General features: G+C 26.6%; 1 protein-coding gene across 1 annotated transcript; it reads right to left on the bottom strand.

Moving 5' to 3' along the window:
- Positions 1 to 8,346: 8,346 nt before the first annotated feature.
- LOC114417176 (transcription activator GLK1-like) lies at positions 8,347 to 13,615 on the bottom strand. The gene is made up of 6 exons (XM_028382288.1): positions 12,709 to 13,615; positions 11,911 to 12,051; positions 11,152 to 11,454; positions 9,956 to 10,012; positions 9,604 to 9,702; positions 8,347 to 8,856 (listed from the first exon to the last, which is right to left on the bottom strand). Exons 1-6 carry the CDS (start codon positions 13,240 to 13,242, stop codon positions 8,707 to 8,709), a joined length of 1,284 nt encoding a protein of 427 aa, XP_028238089.1. The 5' UTR covers positions 13,243 to 13,615; the 3' UTR covers positions 8,347 to 8,706.
- Between the last annotated feature and the right edge of the window lie 4,176 nt (positions 13,616 to 17,791).

The following is a 17,791-nucleotide window of genomic DNA, read 5'->3' as shown; positions in this document are numbered from 1 at the left end:
AATAGGTCAATCCTGGCCTGTTATAGTATTGAAGGCATTTTTCTTAAAATGAAATCAACTTTTTAAACTTATGTATAAGTTGTTGTAGAAGTTTTTTATATAACTTATTTAAAATATTTAAAAAAAAACTTCTCTAAAAATGAAAAAAATTATATAAATTAATTAATATGAGTTTAGGAAGAAATTCATTTTATTTTATTTTTCTCCTATAAGTGTTTGTAGATAAATTTACCCAAGATAAGCCTCCCAAACATGCAACCCTTCGGCCAATTAACATGGCATCTTGAATTTCTTCTTTATCTTTCAACTGAAATGAGGAAAAAGCAGAAAGCCAAGGTTATCATATCCATCTTGCTTGTTGAATTCGTACTTATGGATTTTGAATATCTCAATTAATTAATTGGCTTGTTCTGACTTCTGAAAGACTGAAACCACAGGCCGGTATTGGTTTGGAATTGTTCGTGATAGCTAGCCCTAGCAGTCCTGCGCTTGGTATGATATATTTAGGCAAAATTTATTTTTCAAAGAGAAAAATTCATGAGGCGTGGTCCCTTCTTTTACTATTTTGAATTTAATCATTAACTACTTTAGGAAACAAAGCATCTTTGATTGATTTCAAGAAAATCGTTTATGAGCAAAATTTTGAGAAAATGACTAAAACGTGATAAGATCCATGGCATCATTTGCAACATTTCACAACTTATCACTGTATATTATATATACAAGGTCTAGAGTGAAACTAGCAAGTTGTGATGATATCATTTTTAATTGTTATACACAAAAAAGGACAAATCAAACTTTGGATTTCGCATTAATTTACAATGAAAATGGAATTGATGGCCTGATTAGAAGCCTCAACTAACGTTATTGGATGAGGTGATGATTGGTGAGTGAGGAAGAAGAAAGAAAATATAGATGACTAAACCAATTCAAAAGAGTAGACTACCTATAGGTTTTGTTTTAAACTATACATACATATATATATATATATATAATATCCTCTAAATCTAACTTTATATTCCTTTCAAAAAAAAAACTTTATATTAAAGGATATATATTACTATAACATTTATTTTTATTTTTTTTTACTTTAGATACTACTATATTTGTTGTCACCCGTTGCCTACTATTCTTAAAATATGTAATAAGCAAATATATTTATAGTGTAGATATTTCTATTATTAATTAATGGTTGTAAAAGTATTTCTAAAATATAACATAAGAAACAAAAGTTTTAACCTTTGATTATTCCTGTTAAAAATTGCAAAAGTGTTTCTAAATAAGAACAACTACGATTGGTATAATAATGGGATATGCATGAGATTATGAATTCAATTTTCAACTTGACCCTTATATATATATATATATATATATATATATATATATATATTGTTTCTAAATCTTAGAATAACAATACTTTATTTAATTGTTGATAATCATAAAACCATTCCTTAACCACAGAATATGTACACCATTTTTTTTAACTATTGGTAATTCTTAAAATTATAATATTATTCTTAAAATATAAAATAAGCAACATTTTCTTAAAGTTTTCATCAATTTGCCATTCCTTGAATTTCTTTCATTCTCTTTTGATAGCTTCCAGTAAATGTGTCTACTTGTCACTTTGCTCTTCTTTATTTAACGTACACTGCAAACTATCGGACTTGAAGCTTTAGAGAGAAAAAAAAATTATAATTCTTAAATTATTCATAGGATCATATTTTTTTATTGATTTTGAAAATTACCCATAAAATGTATCTAAACTTTGTCTCTACTTAAATTTTGTTCAATCTATTTTTTCAGTTAATTTAAAGAATAAAACAAACAAATATTTAGTTCAATTAAAATATTTCTACTACACCTACAGGTTGATGTACGATTAGTGTGCATTTAGATCGCTAATGAGTTTAACTTACAATAGTTTAGAAGCAACAAATAGTTGTTTTTATAGTAAATTTGCCATGATTTTTCACTTACCATATTTTCTATATATCGCCAAACTAAACTCACTGTAAGTCTCAAGAAAAGAAGATACTGTGACTCAAATTACATGCATGTATGCCTTCCTTTCCAGGACATGAATTTCCTGTGGTCAAACTTCACAAAATCATAAATTAGTATCAAATGAGAATTAATTAGACAATTCAAATTTCAAATACATATTTTATGTCCAATTCATTAAAAAATCTTCATTCAATAGTTTTTAATCACTAACTATTTTTTTGGTCTTAGTCTTAACCCTATGTAAATGCATAATTTTTTTTGTTATTGTATTCAATAAGTGAGATTTATATGGTAATACTCGCTGAATTTGAGGGTAGTTTAGACTCAATTACAACACATTTTTAAAGAAGGACGAATGAACTTTTTTTTTCATAATCAAAGGAAATTTAATAAAAATGGATACAAGCTAGAGATACTCAAACCCATATATATAACTTGATAGTCTTGAGTACATGTAGGTACATGAAAATGATCAATTCATATAATATGCATAAGCTTGAAAGTCTTGACTCTTCAGTGAATGTAGATAGATGACAAGGGATTCATACGAGAAAACTTTCCCAATCTTTAAAATAATAGACTTTAAATATAATTAAACTTTAAAATAAAAATTAATTTATCACTGACTCAAATTATTAAAACTTATACAAATACTTCAATATCTCAAAAACTCTAAATAGATTGTTAGAAAAGAAAAAAAAATTGTTAAATCCGGGTGTGGCCTTCTCATGTTCCTCCTATACCTCATTTTCCAAGTTTTCAAAACACTGGATTTTGAGCTCCTTCCAATTCCACCCACGTATCTCCAATCACATCTCTATGTTCATGTCAATGATGGAACTCAAAATCTTAAGAAATGTAATTGTCGAATAATTTATGCAAACAGACAGAATTTTGCGCTCCTTCCAATTCCAATTGCAACCAAACGTGGTCCACCTTCTCTATCATGTGGCTCCCTTTCATAGACTCTTAATTTTTGGGGTAATACCAAAAATTTGACCAATAACCACTGCACCCTCGTGACTTGTTTGGTAATATAATTTTGCAAAATGAGGAATATACCGTGCTGTATATTCGTATTATCATGCACATGATGTATGTCCTCATATACACTACATGCTATGGAATGACACACGTCAACACCTAGGGGTCCACAAGTGGATGTGAATGAATGATTTGATGGCTGTTTTGTACTGGTTTGGAATATTGACTACGGATTAACAAGGGGGGGGGGGGGTCAATGCCCCACGACACCATATCCTGTAGATCGCCACCACTTTTCAAAATGTTTTCATATTATTTTCTATTTGTGTTTTAATCTCCCCATCTTGCTTCTCATGTCCAATGTTAACTTTATTTTGCTTCTCCCTTCAATTCTTTAAACATGCATGTCAAGCTTTCATGAATCAGATATCAAGATGATATTCAAGTTGTTTTTTTTTTTTTGTTTTTTTTAACGGCATATACAAATTGTAGAATGTTAATTATAATTAAATGACAACTTTCTTAATTTTGTTTGTATGAGTGATATGATTGTCTTAATCATCATTTTTTTAAGGATCACTTACATTAGATACAAGATTAATTCAAATTGAGTTAGATGAATCACAGTAAATTACAATTAGCTAGATTGGATTGATATTAGTTTGGAGAAAAATAGCTCATATATAAAAGTTTAAAATTTAGCTGAAAACTAAAAAGTTAATTTTATTTGGACGTTAAAAATTATTAAGATAACTTACTATAGTATTCGTTAAAATTAGTTTGAACAAATTGACTAATGAAAAATTACATAAAAGATATGTTTATATGATTTTTTTTTAATATTTTTTTTGTTTTATATATGGAGTTGTTATGAGTGTTGTTTAAAAGTCAAACATTTTTAAATTAAAATAAATAGTGTATTAATTAAAATTTTGCTATTAAAGGAAAAATAGAATATAAAAAGTGTAATATTAAATCAATAATTTATTAAATTATTATGCATAAAAAAGAAAATAAAATATAAACTCAAATATATACCACCAGCTTGAAGTATTATCTAAAACCAAATATGTTATATACTAACAAAATAAGCTTGATTAGTAAGCACATTTATTTTAGTCAAATAAGCTTATAAATTATAGCTAAAATAACACGTCAAAAGTTAAAAGAATTTAATTCAATTGATCGAATAAGTATATAAGTTATTATAAATATTTAGTATTTTGAGTTCAATTTCTACGAATAATATAAAAAATTACTCATCAAAACATTCTTAAGCATATGTTTGTTACCAATGAGTGGTTAATTTAAGTTGTAAATGTTTGATGCTCTTTAAGTTAATTAGAGTGGCCAAACCTAAATATTTCTCATGCCTTTCTAAAAATATGTTCGTTCCTCTTTATGTTTAAGTTTCTCTCCTTGTTTTAGTGCTCTATATGAATATTTCTTTTTATTTTTTTAAAAAAATGTTGTTATTTTTATGTCATTATGCATTTATTTTATTAACTAATTCTTAAAACACTTTTAATTCAATCAATTAACTTATAACTTTTTAGCTTTTCAATTCTTAATTAATTTTTTAAAAAACAAAGAAATTAAAAACATTCCAACCTTAACACAATAAATGCAAGGAGTGGAAACATAAAGCACATTACAGAGTTTTCACTATATAGCACAGTCCCACCCAAAAACATAACAAGTACATCAAACAGTACATAACAGTATCAAACACAGAAAGTAGAACCCTCACACACCGAATTCATAACAGTAACATAATCATTGAAAAGTGCATCACCCCCCCTCAAAATTACCAGGAATTAAACAATAGGATTTGAGACCATGTGCCAGAGTTACTCCTTACTACATCATCTTCTCCTTTGTTAGCCAATTATATAATTGAACCGAGAAATATCCCACATTATTAAGCCCTAAAAAACCCATGTGATCGTTCACTGTTTGTCAGCATGAAAGAATATCAAACCTTTTCAATACTGCACATTGCAATAAAACTGCTTGCACTAGTTCAATTCAATCCCAAAAATATAAAGATAATTACCCAGATACTCCAACCCATTTATAATGTGCCTAACCGGTGCTCTGTGCATATATCCCATATAACTATCAACCCATTGTTATTTCGAGGGAATTGGATTCAATTTTTTTTATAAAGTTTTCGGTTTGAGTCTCATGTATAAAAAAATATAATTGAAAATAAAAGTTTTTATTAAAAATGGTCGACCAATTTCATTTTTTAACTAAAATTAATAAATATTTCTTGTACCATTGAAATAGTGACAAAAATATATAATATACCCATGATGACCACTGCCAAAAGTATTCCTACCGACCATTTTTCATAACTCCCATGGCCTCCAAGAAATACCACATAACAATCACATTCCCATAAATAATTGGGCCAATTAACCAATTGGGTGTAATTTTTTTTTAATTATCAATTGGGGTTTGATTTATATATATATATATAAAGTCGTAATTTACAACTTCAAATTTCTTTTTGTTTTACATATTTTTTTTCAAAAAAATTTGAAAATAATTTTATAATTTAATTAATTATTTTATTTAATGTATTTTATATATTTTTTGAATATTTTTTATTTAATATATTTTGTACATTTATTTAAAATTTTTGTATGCTATTTTATTTAATATATTTTCTATAATTATATTTTTCATATAATAACTAATTTTATTTTAAAAAATTAATATTATTTAATAAATTATAAGTTAATATTAATAACAAAACATTTTCATATTTTTATTTAAATTTAAGTCTTTTGCACTATTTTTTTAATTTATAAAATAAATTAAATTCCTTAACATTAATAAAAAATATAGAAAATATTAATTATAGAAAATATATTAAATAAAACAATGTAAAAAATATAGATGATATGAAAAAAATTAAATATAAAAATATATTAAATAAAATAAGATACAATTTTTTTTAAAAAATATACAAAATATATTAAAAAATATTATTAAAAATATGTAAAATATTAAATAAAACCATATAAAAATATATACAAAATATTAAATAAAACTAAAAAAATTAATATATATATATATATTGAATAATTAAAATAAAAATAATTTACAATTTTTTTCAAAAAAATATACGTAAAACAAAAAAAATTAGAAGTGGTAAATTTACAACTTCTATATTAAAAAAAAAAAAACTAAACAACTCTAAAGTCATAAAAACAAAAACAAAAAGGCCTAAATGACTTTAAAGTTGTAAAAATAAAAGCAAAAAAAGACTACAGTTTCTTTAAAAGATAAAAATAATAAAAGTAGTAAAAAAATTTAGTACTTCAGTTAGAAAAATAAAAATCATACTATCGATTATGATTTTCAACTTAAAAGTCATAACACTGATATGACTTATCTCAAAACAAACAATCATCCAAACGCTTAGTAATATAAATATTTTGATCTTTTTCAACAATTTTTCATGTTTCCAATAAAAAAAACAAGTCTTTATGTTTGGTCTTTAAAAAAGGCTAACTGAAGTCTTTGATTAAAAACTCTATATATCATGTGAATAGTTCAAACTCATATTATAAATTTGAGGAATATAGTAAGCCTCTCTCTCTATATATAAATTTTGCACATATGATTGATCGATCATCAAGAAGTTCAATTATCATATTTGTGTATATGATAAAATATTTGTTAAGAGATTTCAATCAATCTCTAAATAAATAAATTTCAATACCTTCAAAAATAAGCAGCTATCAATCAAGAGATATTTTAAAATATTCTCTCAAAATAATCTGAGTTGACTTATTTTCATCTCTCTATCTCGTCACATCGCAAGATATGCTCTTATCGTTTGAGTAACATTTTCCAATTTCATCACAAAGTAAGATTACGTGTATATATATATCCTTTTATTCATTTTATTAGCTCAAATAAGATATTTATATATCTATCTTTAATTGCCTTAATTAATCTCAATAATTAAACTGGGGACAATAAATCCCATTACAAACACCAAAAAAAAAAAACCTTGCTTTAAAATTAGGACTGAATTGGTTAGTTAGACCAAATAATCGATCAAATGACCGGTTCAAATACCCTACGTACATAGTCAGCTTGAAGAGAAACTGGTCAAAGAACCATAAAATCAGAAAAACTCAGTCAAAAACCAGTTTACGTACAACAGGTCAATGAGAAAAGCTTAATACAATATCATTTGACATTTTTTTCTTAAAAAATAAATTTTAACTTAAAATATTTTTTCATTTTCTTTTTTATTCTAAATATAAACCTATCATTATTAATAAATGTTGTGTAATGTTAAAACTTCGACTTAAGTATTATATTATATTTAACTTAAATGTTAAGAACCTACAAAATTATGTTTATTTTTAGTTTTTAGTATTATAAAGTTGTGATATTATATTTTTTAATATCATTTTATGTATATATTATTTAATTATTATCATTATTCATTCACCCGCAGTTAAACTATTAAAATTGGAAAATCCTATATATCTATTTCTATTCATAAAGTTGGAATACACTATGATATTTTTAAAAGTAATATATAATCTCTTAGTTGATTTCTTTTAAAGAATAAAATAAAAACATTTTTCTTTTTTCAAATTTAGTTTTTTTAATCATATATGTTTATTTTTCTACAATTTCACAATTCTTTTCTTTAATTTATATTTTTAGATATGTTAAAATTTATTTATATTCATGCAGGATGACGTCATGTGATAGATCCATGAAGTCAATCACCTAATAGGATAAGATTTTATTGTTGTTAAAATTTATTTGTATATATACCTTAAGTTTCTTTATTTAAACTTTTTAAAAATATTTTCTTTAAATTTAAAATAATCATATAACACAATGAATAAATGTAAATTAGTATATAAATTATACATTTATCATGCAACCTAAAACTCTTTATATATATATATATATATATATATATATATATATATATATATTGCAATTTTTTCTTTTCATACAACCCTACACTACCCTTTTCATTGTTTTATTGTAATAATTTCAAAAACATATTTTTTCTTCATATTTTATTTCCCTATTCTATTCTGCACACCTCATATTATTATCAAATGTATGATGTGAATATGTAGTTGGTTAATTTGAGTAGAATTAGATTTTGATCTCTGAAATAAAATTATGGTTCATATACTTATAGATGGAAAAAATAAAGCAGTAGATATTTCTCACCAATAACATGGGTAAGATGTGAATGATAGAGTAAACGAAATATGAGAATATTAATGTGAAAGCCTAGAGTGAGTACTTAATTAGATTAAAAAAAAGAGTGTGTACTTAATAATTAGAAGTTTACCCGAAAAAGAAATATTTTATCAAAGTCCTTTATTGGGATTTCCTCAGCTCATACAGCTATTAAAAATAACTGCCTTTACAACCGTACATATACAAAATGGCTACAATGACCACGACTTGAAACCATTAACTAATACATTATAGCACATGAAAATTAGAAAAAAGGCTTAAAAGTTTTTTCTTCTTTTCCTTTTACTGGCAAAGCAAAAGAAGAAAGATATGAATCACTGACATAGTAGCTTAGATGTAACATATACGCAATGCATGCAACATCTAATGGATGAGAAGTCGTCGAATTAGGGTTAAATGGCCTTTAATGGACACCATATGAAAGGGAAGAACCTCTTCCACGAAGGGTTGGTTTCAAGCACTAGAGGGTGGAATGTTTGGAATTCCTTGTCTTTGTAATTCACTCATCACACTATCAAGCGCTGGAGCCTTAAGTCCAATAGGTAGAGGCAGCCAAGGCTTTGATAAAACATCTCCAATAGCTGCATCTATGCACTCCTTTGACTGTAAAATGATGCAAAAAATGAATAACATAATTTATAAACTAATTAATTAATTATGCAATAATTCTACTCTTCACACGTAAAACAAATTAAAACACATGATCATTTGATAATTTGACACTCCTCAGAATGTATACACTAATACACCCCACGTGATCAAGAAATGTGAAAAGAAAAAGGGAAAAATAATATAATCAAAACAAAGGAAGAAAGGAATAATAACTAAGAATGTAATAATTGAAGCGTGAAAAATTTTCATAAATGCATGTCCATATCCTACCACTTTATACAAGCGTCTCAATTTAACATTTGCCAAAGAAAATGAAACATGAAGCCATGAGAACCGACACAAAACTTTCTATTTATAGACAGAGACGAACAATGATATGTGTGATTTTGGAAAAAGTAACGGAGTACTAAGATAGGCACTCAATATAATGATTCATCATAAAAGGTTACAATTAGAGTGGGATGTTAATTGATTATCAGGTGGTGGCCGGTCTTCATAATATAAACTTGTACATTAAGTGTCATTACTGAAAAGAAAATTTATCAGAAGAACCTAATATACAATTCAATAAATATATATGTACACGTGCAAACATGTTTTAATTTTTGTTATATGTAAGAATCCAAAAATAAGTCACATATTTTGTCCAACTGAATTAGACTCTCTTATACACATGCAAACATGTTTATATTTGTACGAGAAAATTATTTTTTTTAAAAAAAGAAAAAAGAAATTTACCGGATAAAAGTCGAAAAGGGGACCAGGGAGGCCAATGTCGTGATCTGCTTTGTACATGGCATGGGGTGGGATGCCGGGCACAGGGGGACTTCCAAATCTCTGCATGATATTTGCATTTCCACTATGGTGAGTGAGCCAAAATTATACAACTATATATATAGTTTGTGTTTGTGGTTGCAAGTAAATATGACAATAATTTAATGCTACTATATGGTTTGTATTTGTGGTTGCCCCAGTAAATATGTCAATGATTTTACACTGTTAATGTTTGTAAAAGATTCCAAGATTCAAAGGTGAAGAAGACAATTTGCATGGTTCCAAAATAGTAGTAAGGCTTGTAATGAGTAGTTACCGTTGGTGTCAGAAGTTGTGGAAAACAAGCTGTTCCTGGGATTAGTGCGTTAGGAACCTGTTTCAAAGGAGTATTCATGAGATATATGTATGGCTTAATTAATAAAAATAGAAAAAGTCTATAGTGATCATTTGATAATAAATTTAACTTTTTATATATGATGTGTTAAAATAGAAGCTTATTACAATGTTATAAACTCAAATCAGTTTTTAATCAGTGGGTATTTTCTTTTCTGTCTCTCTAGTTTTTTTTAATAAAATATTATAAAAAAAACTAAACATACGTTTAAATAAAGTGTTTTTTTTTAAAAATTTGAGAGATGGGAAATGAGAAAAAAAAATACAAGCAGATAATTTGAATTAATAAGACTCAAATCAAATTGTTAATTTTTTAGATGTAATAAATATTTTTTTCATTAATCTCTTAAAATCAAACTTTAAAAAAATGTTACTAAAAATATAAATATATATTTTTAGTTTCTATAAATAAGCGGGTTTTGATTTTTGTCCTTGTATTTATTTATTTATTTTTTCTAAGACTTGAAATAACTGTTTTTAATCTTATAAAATGAGCAAATTTTTGTTTTGATCCTTGTAAAAAGAAATATTTATTTTTGTCCTTTCAAAAATATAAAAACACTATTTTTTTCTCTAACATTAATTTTAAGGTAGATAATAATAATATTATTTTAGAAATTTAAAAGAAAAGATTAGAAGTATAACATGTTCAACATGGTACTATATATAGACATTATTGAGTTGCCACTTGGAATGATCACTTAACTTTTTGTTAAACACATAAGCAAGAGTGACACATGACAATAAAGACAAAAAAAAAACAATAGTTTTATATTTTAGGGATAAAAATCATAGATTTTTTTTTTCAGAAGCCAAAATCAAATTTCACTCATTTTATAGAGACCAAAAAATAATTTTAAGCTTTAATAAAATTTTTTTTTAGTTAAAGGGGTGACAAGGAGACCTAACAAAAGTGGTTTCATTTTAAAAATAAAAACATAATTGGGAGAAAAACCCTATTAATGATAGTTTTTCCTATTTTTTTTTAGTGAAAATTAATCATTTACAAAATTGAACAGATAAATACTTAATTTTCCCTAATAACATGATTATTCAAAACAAAAGGCATTAAAAGAAAATCAAAGATTGGATTGATAGGTCAATGTTTAGAAAGTTAACCAGTTGGTGCCAAAATGAAGGCTCTTGAGGCGGTGCAGCCGGCGGCGGCCATGAGAGTGGTGGTGAATTTGGAAGATGCTTAGGCCACATATGCATGAAGGACTGGTCCATGGAAGGGTGCCCCCATACATGTAAAGGTCTAAAATGGTGCATTGGGGGAGTCATTGGAGGGAAACCCATGGTTGGTGCTAACCATGGACTCCCTTCTCTCTTCCCTCCACCAGCACACAATTGCCTCCTTTGACTCCAGCTTGCTGCTTCAGCTTCACGTGCTAGCAAATGTTTCCTATGGGATCTATATTTCTGCATTCAAACACAAACCTACATATGCTTTAGAAGTGTAATATTTTTCTATTTAGAACCCTTCCCTCAAAAATGCTTCTTTTGAATTATTTAATTTATGCCTAATATTCAAATTAATCCAAGTCTCTTACCCGTCGAACCATAAGGCAAGCATAAAATCCAAGTACACTTAATTACCTCGACACTTTTGGCCACTACATGCATATATAATACATAAAGTAGTTCAAATTTAAAGATGTAATAATAGTTAAGCACTGTTGATGTGACTGAATCAAATTGAATACAAAGTTTGGAATCAACAATAAAATAAGCTTAATTGGAGCTTGACTATAATGCTTTTTATAATATTAATTTGCACTTTTGCTTTAAAAAAAAACAATAACCATAATTGGAGATTGGAATTTTTTCTTACAAAGATATTGAAAATTAATCAGTATAACAAGTTGGAGAACGTACTTGAAGGTGGCTAGCAATGTTATGGCGAGTGAGACAATCAATTCCCATAATCTCCAAAATCCTTGAAGGCACCGCCTTATCCACTCCTAGCTGTTCCACAGCTTGCACGAATCGTCTGTGCAATTCTGGGGTCCAATCCACCTACACACAACCCAGATAAGAAAAGAAAAAACATAAATACTCACATATTAATACTCGAGTTAGGTCTCAAATAAGAATTTTCAGTTAGACCAAAAAAAAAAAAACAGCCCCATGACTATCTATACTTCAAATCAAAACCCCTAAATAATCTAAGGGTCAAGATTTTTATTTGACAGAATTTAGATGCAGTTATTTTAGTACTTTTAGTATTACTTTTTTAAAAAAATTTGAATTGAAGTTTTATTTTGATAGTCTATATGTCTATCTATGTAATGAAAATTTGCAAGTAAATACAAATTATCCAGATAAAATACTAATTATGATGGGAAAATATTTCAAAAGTACTTTATAGAATTAATCTAAGTTTTTTTTCTTTTATAATTAACACTTCTGCTACTTTTTCCCTTCAATCTCTCTCTCTCTCTACACCCTAGGGTGCCCGTGAGTGTTCTTTTGACACTAAGGAAAACCTTGTCAAGACCCATAATTGAGACAGTGACAGAACCTTAAGAGTTAGCTCAGTGGCACATGACTCATATGTCTCATGACATGAACCATTGCTAGCTTCACTGAAACTAGCTAACTCACTAATTAGAAAGGAAAAAAAAAAAAAAAACACAATAGAAGATAATTTCAAAGTATAAACTTTTTAGCTACCTTGACTTTTCTCTTCCCTTGAGGATTATTATTACTACTACTATTATTCTTTGATTGAGCCGAAGAAGATTTTCTTCCTTTTCCACCATCCTTTGGTGCTGGATTCACCACCACGGATTCATCTCTCTCGCTCACAATCTCCTCTCCACGGTTTGACCCCAAGTCTTGACCAGAAGCATTGCAAGAAGTTTTATCTTCTTCCTCTTCTTTCTTTGAAGTAGTGGCGATGACATTCTGATCGTTCTCAAGTTTGCTGCTTTTAGCCGACGAGTTCATCTCCGACGATTCCTCGCCGGTGCTGACATCCACGGAGAACTCGCCGAACATCTCCAAGTCCGGCAAGACATCTCCGTGGATGTCGATGCCGACGAAGAGTTCGTCGAAGTTGATGCTCTCCAACAAGTTCCCTTCAGAAAGGTCACCAAAGACAACATCATCGGTTGTTGTTGTTGTTGCCATTGAGAAATTACCCTCCATCTCTCCTTGCTTCTTTTCATCTTTGATATTGCTCCTCAAAGGTGACACCGCAAGCATCAATCCCAAAATCAACACACTATGTTAATCTAAATTGGAAACTCCAATGATATGTTACGCAAAAGCAATACCAACCCTTTTCCTTCTATGGCAGTGCTTGCTATATAGTATATCTCACGTGCATGAAATTAAACTATAATTTACAAAAGATGAGGCAATGATGTATAAAAAAGAAGAAGGTGTTTGATGGTGTGTGTGTTCAATGGAATGGTTTATTATGTGAAGTGCCCTTTTTGGAAGTGCTGTGAAGAAGGAAGAGAGATTGGATCTGAACCACAACTTTGTTTTGGTCGAGTTTTAAAAGAGGTTTTGTTTTTGTGCTTTTCGTTTGGGAGTGTGCGTGTGCTACTTGCACTGTTGGGACTCGGCATCCATCATATATATACTATATATTGTATATATTATTCTGGTTTGTGGATGCCTTTTTTTGAACCTTCAAAATAAAAGGGTTTAAATTTTCTTTATATTTCGCAAGTGCTCATGTGAGCTTTTTGTAATTATGTGCACACTCTCATATTCTAAAATGAAGAGAGAGAAATATATAGGTGTCATAAGCTCATCAAGTGTGTCTGATCTTCACAGTGTTGCTCAGTGAGTGAAAGTGATGTGTGCTGTGTTATTGTTTGCCGGTGCCAAAATTGACGGCTGTATTTTTCGTACTTATAGTTATAGATATAGAGAAAAAACGTACATTAAAATTTTTCTACACATTTATTCAATTATTATTATTATATATTATATGATATATTTATTAATTTTAAAATAATTATTTTAAAATAACTTAAATAATAATTTATGATCGAATAATAATTAAGTAAATATATAAATATTAAACTCATATGTAAAATTATGTATAAATGTATATATCTTGCTTCCATATAATCGGTTAATCACATAATTGGAAAACTCAAGTTGGAGAAACTAATGATGATTATCACCTATGTATATACTGTTTCTTTAGGGGGAAAGGGGTTTTTGGTTAATTAAATTTGAACAGATTTGTTTGAGTCGATTTTTTTTTAAAATAAAATCTAATTTAAATTAATTTATTTATAAATAATTTGAGTTGAGTTGAGTTAACGGATTAAAATATTTAATTTTATTTATTTTTTTAAATGCAAAATTTTTATAAGTTAAAATTTTTATTTAGTTAATCAAACACAATTGTTTTTTAGTAGATTTTTTATTAACAAAATTTTATGATGTTGTCACATTCCACTCCACTCTACTAACTCTTATTTATCTATCTATGAGAGATGAGAAATTAAACTTATCATATTCGATATAAGAATTTTCAATAAGCATAATGAGATTGAGTTTCAAACACTTTTTCTATCAAAATCAATGGACATAATGAGATGTACTCTTTGTAAATAGATTCAAAATATTTTTAGAAACTCATATGGAGTTCCTTCAATCAATAAAACACTTCACTCTATTAACTCTCATCTATCTATCCATGGGAGATAAGAAATTAAACATACCATATTCGATATAAGAATTTTCACTAAGCATAGTGAGGTTAAATTTCAAACACTTTTTTTTTATCAAAATCAATGGACATAATGAGATATACTATTTGTAAATAGATTCAAAATATTTTTAAAAATCCATATGGAATGACTTCAATCAATAAAACTCTTATCACTTTGATCTTGAAGATTGATGCATTGATGTTTACTCTTCATATTTGATTTTTTTTAATTTAAAATATATATATATATATATTATAATATTAATAATGATAATAATTTAATACAAATTAATAGATTAACGGATTGAGTCTAATAAATTCAAATATTAAAACTTCTTATTCAACCCAAAAATCAACAAATTTAATTGATTCAGATATAATTCCAACACAAAATTTATCAAATATTTTGATTAATATAAATTAATTCGAGTTTATGAGTGACCCGCGGTTACTTATACTTATCCTCCTACTTCTCATTACTTATCACCTAGACAGGTCTCACACTTTTACACATATATGTACGTAGTACCACATTTGTTCTCAATTCTCGTATCAAACTCTGATGTTTTTCTGATGGGTTTGCTAGCCACGTTAGTTAATCTTTTCTTTTCTTTAATTGACCAAGCAACATTTGTTCCGTACGATATTGAAATTAGGATTGGTTTTGACAAACAACAAATTACAATATTGAATGAATTATCAATATGCTGTGACATATGCATGTCAATAAATAATTTTATCATTTTTTATTGATTAATATTAATTATTAATTATTAATTTTTTATTAACAAGAGAATAATTTTTTTTTCATCATCAAGTTTATCTTATAACTTTTAAATTATTTTATTCTTTCAATGAAATTTCAGATATCTAATTTTTAAATTTATGTATAGAAAATTATTTGTGGAAAAGTGCAGTCTTCTAAATAAATTTAAGCATCTTAAGTGATTAGTTTTGTTCAAAGATACCCCAAGCTCATCATAAAAAGAAAATTATACTGAATGATTTTTTTTTACATGGTGAATTAGCTTATTAGTGCGACTTATTCTAGGATAAATTTGTATGTTTGAAAAAAATATTGTGTGTGCTTCAATAATGAGCTAGTTTAAGTGAATTGGTTAGTTAGACCAAATAATCGATCAAATGACCGGTTCAAATACCCTACGTACATAGTCAGCTTGAAAAGAAACTGGTCAAAGAACCATAAAATCAGAAAAAATCAGTCAAAAACCAGTTTACAACAGGTCAATGAGAAATGCTTAATACAATATCATTTGACATTTTTTTCTTAAAAAATAAAATTTAACTTAAAATATTTTTTCATTTTCTTTTTTATTCTAAATATAAACCTATCATTATTAATAAATGTTGTGTAATGTTAAAACTTCGACTTAAGTATTATATTATATTTAAATTAAATGTTAAGAACCTACAAAATTATGTTTATTTTTAGTTTTTAGTATTATAAAGTTGTGATATTATATTTTTTAATATTATTTTATGTATATATTATTTAATTATTATCATTATTCATTTACCCACAGTTAAACTATTAAAATTGGAAAATCCTATATATCTATTTCTATTCATAAAGTTGGAATACACTATGATATTTTTAAAAGTAATATATAATCTCTTAGTTGATTTCTTTTAAAGAATAAAATAAAAACATTTTTATTTTTTCAAATTTAGTTTTTTTAATCATATATGTTTATTTTTCTAAAATTTCACAATTCTTTTCTTTAATTTATATTTTTAGATATGTTAAAATTTATTTATATTCATGCAGGATGACGTCATGTGATAGATCCATGAAGTCAATCACCTAATAGGATAAGATTTTATTGTTGTTAAAATTTATTTGTATATATACCTTAAGTTTCTTTATTTAAACATTTTAAAAATATTTTCTTTAACTTTAAAATAATCATATAACACAATGAATAAATGTTAATTAGTATATAAATTATACATTTATCATGCAACCTAAAACTCTTAATATATATATATATATATATATATATATATATATATATATATATATATATATATATTGCAATTTTTTCTTTTCATACAACCCTACACTGCCCTTTTCATTGTTTTATTGTAATAATTTCAAAAAGATATTTTTTCTTCATATTTTATTTCCCTATTCTATTCTGCACACCTCATATTATTATCAAATGTAGGATGTGAATATGTAGTTGGTTAATTTGAGTAGAATTAGATTTTGATCTCTGAAATAAAATTATGGTTCATATACTTATAGATGGAAAAAAAAACGCAGTAGATATTTCTCACTAATAACATGGGTAAGATGTGAATGATAGTGTAATCGAAATATGAGAATATTAATGTGAAAGCCTAGAGTGAGTACTTAATTAGATTAAAAAAAAGAGTGTGTACTTAATAATTAGAAGTTTACCCGAAAAAGAAATATTTTATCAAAGTCCTTTATTGGGATTTCCTCAGCTCATACAGCTATTAAAAATAACTGCCTTTACAACTAGGACTGAATTGGTTAGTTAGACCAAATAATCGATCAAATGACCGGTTCAAATACCCTACGTACATAGTCAGCTTGAAAAGAACCTTGCTTTAAAATTAGGACTGAATTGGTTTAAAATTAGGACTGAATTGCTTCAAAATATTTTTAGAAACTCATATAGAGTGTCTTCAATTAATAAAACACTTCACTCTACTAACTCTCATCTATCTATCCAGGAGAGATAAGAAATTAAACATACCATATTTTATATAAGAATTTTCACTAAGCATAATGAAGTTGAATTTTAAATACTTTTTTTATCAAAATTAATGGACATAATGAGATATACTATTTGTAAATAGATTCAAAATATTTTTAGAAATTCGTATGGAGTGACTTCAATTAATAAAACTCTTATCGCTTTGATCTTGAAGATTGATGCATTAATGTTTACTCTTCATATTTGATTTTTTTAAAATTTAAAAATATATATTATATATTATAATATTAATAATGATAATAATTTAATACAGACTAATAAGTTAACGGATTGAATCTAACAAGTTCAAATATTAAAATTCAATCCA

This window comes from Glycine soja, chromosome 6 (genome assembly GCF_004193775.1).
Source record: "Glycine soja cultivar W05 chromosome 6, ASM419377v2, whole genome shotgun sequence".
NCBI lineage: Eukaryota > Viridiplantae > Streptophyta > Magnoliopsida > Fabales > Fabaceae > Glycine > Glycine soja.
Note: the sequence above shows the minus strand (reverse complement) of the source record. Positions and strands in the feature narration are given on the sequence as shown.

What these genes read in the sequence shown, in the direction of transcription:
- LOC114417176 (XM_028382288.1), bottom strand. Translation starts at nt 13,242, where the DNA reads ATGCTTGCGGTGTCACCTTTGAGGAGCAATATCAAAGATGAAAAGAAG. An exon ending in AAGGGAAGAGAAAAGTCAAG is followed by an intron (nt 12,052 to 12,708) that starts GTAGCTAAAAAG and finishes GGTTGTGTGTAG; the next exon opens with GTGGATTGGACCCCAGAATT. An exon ending in CTTCATTTTGGCACCAACTG is followed by an intron (nt 10,013 to 11,151) that starts GTTAACTTTCTA and finishes CCTTTGAAACAG; the next exon opens with GTTCCTAACGCACTAATCCC.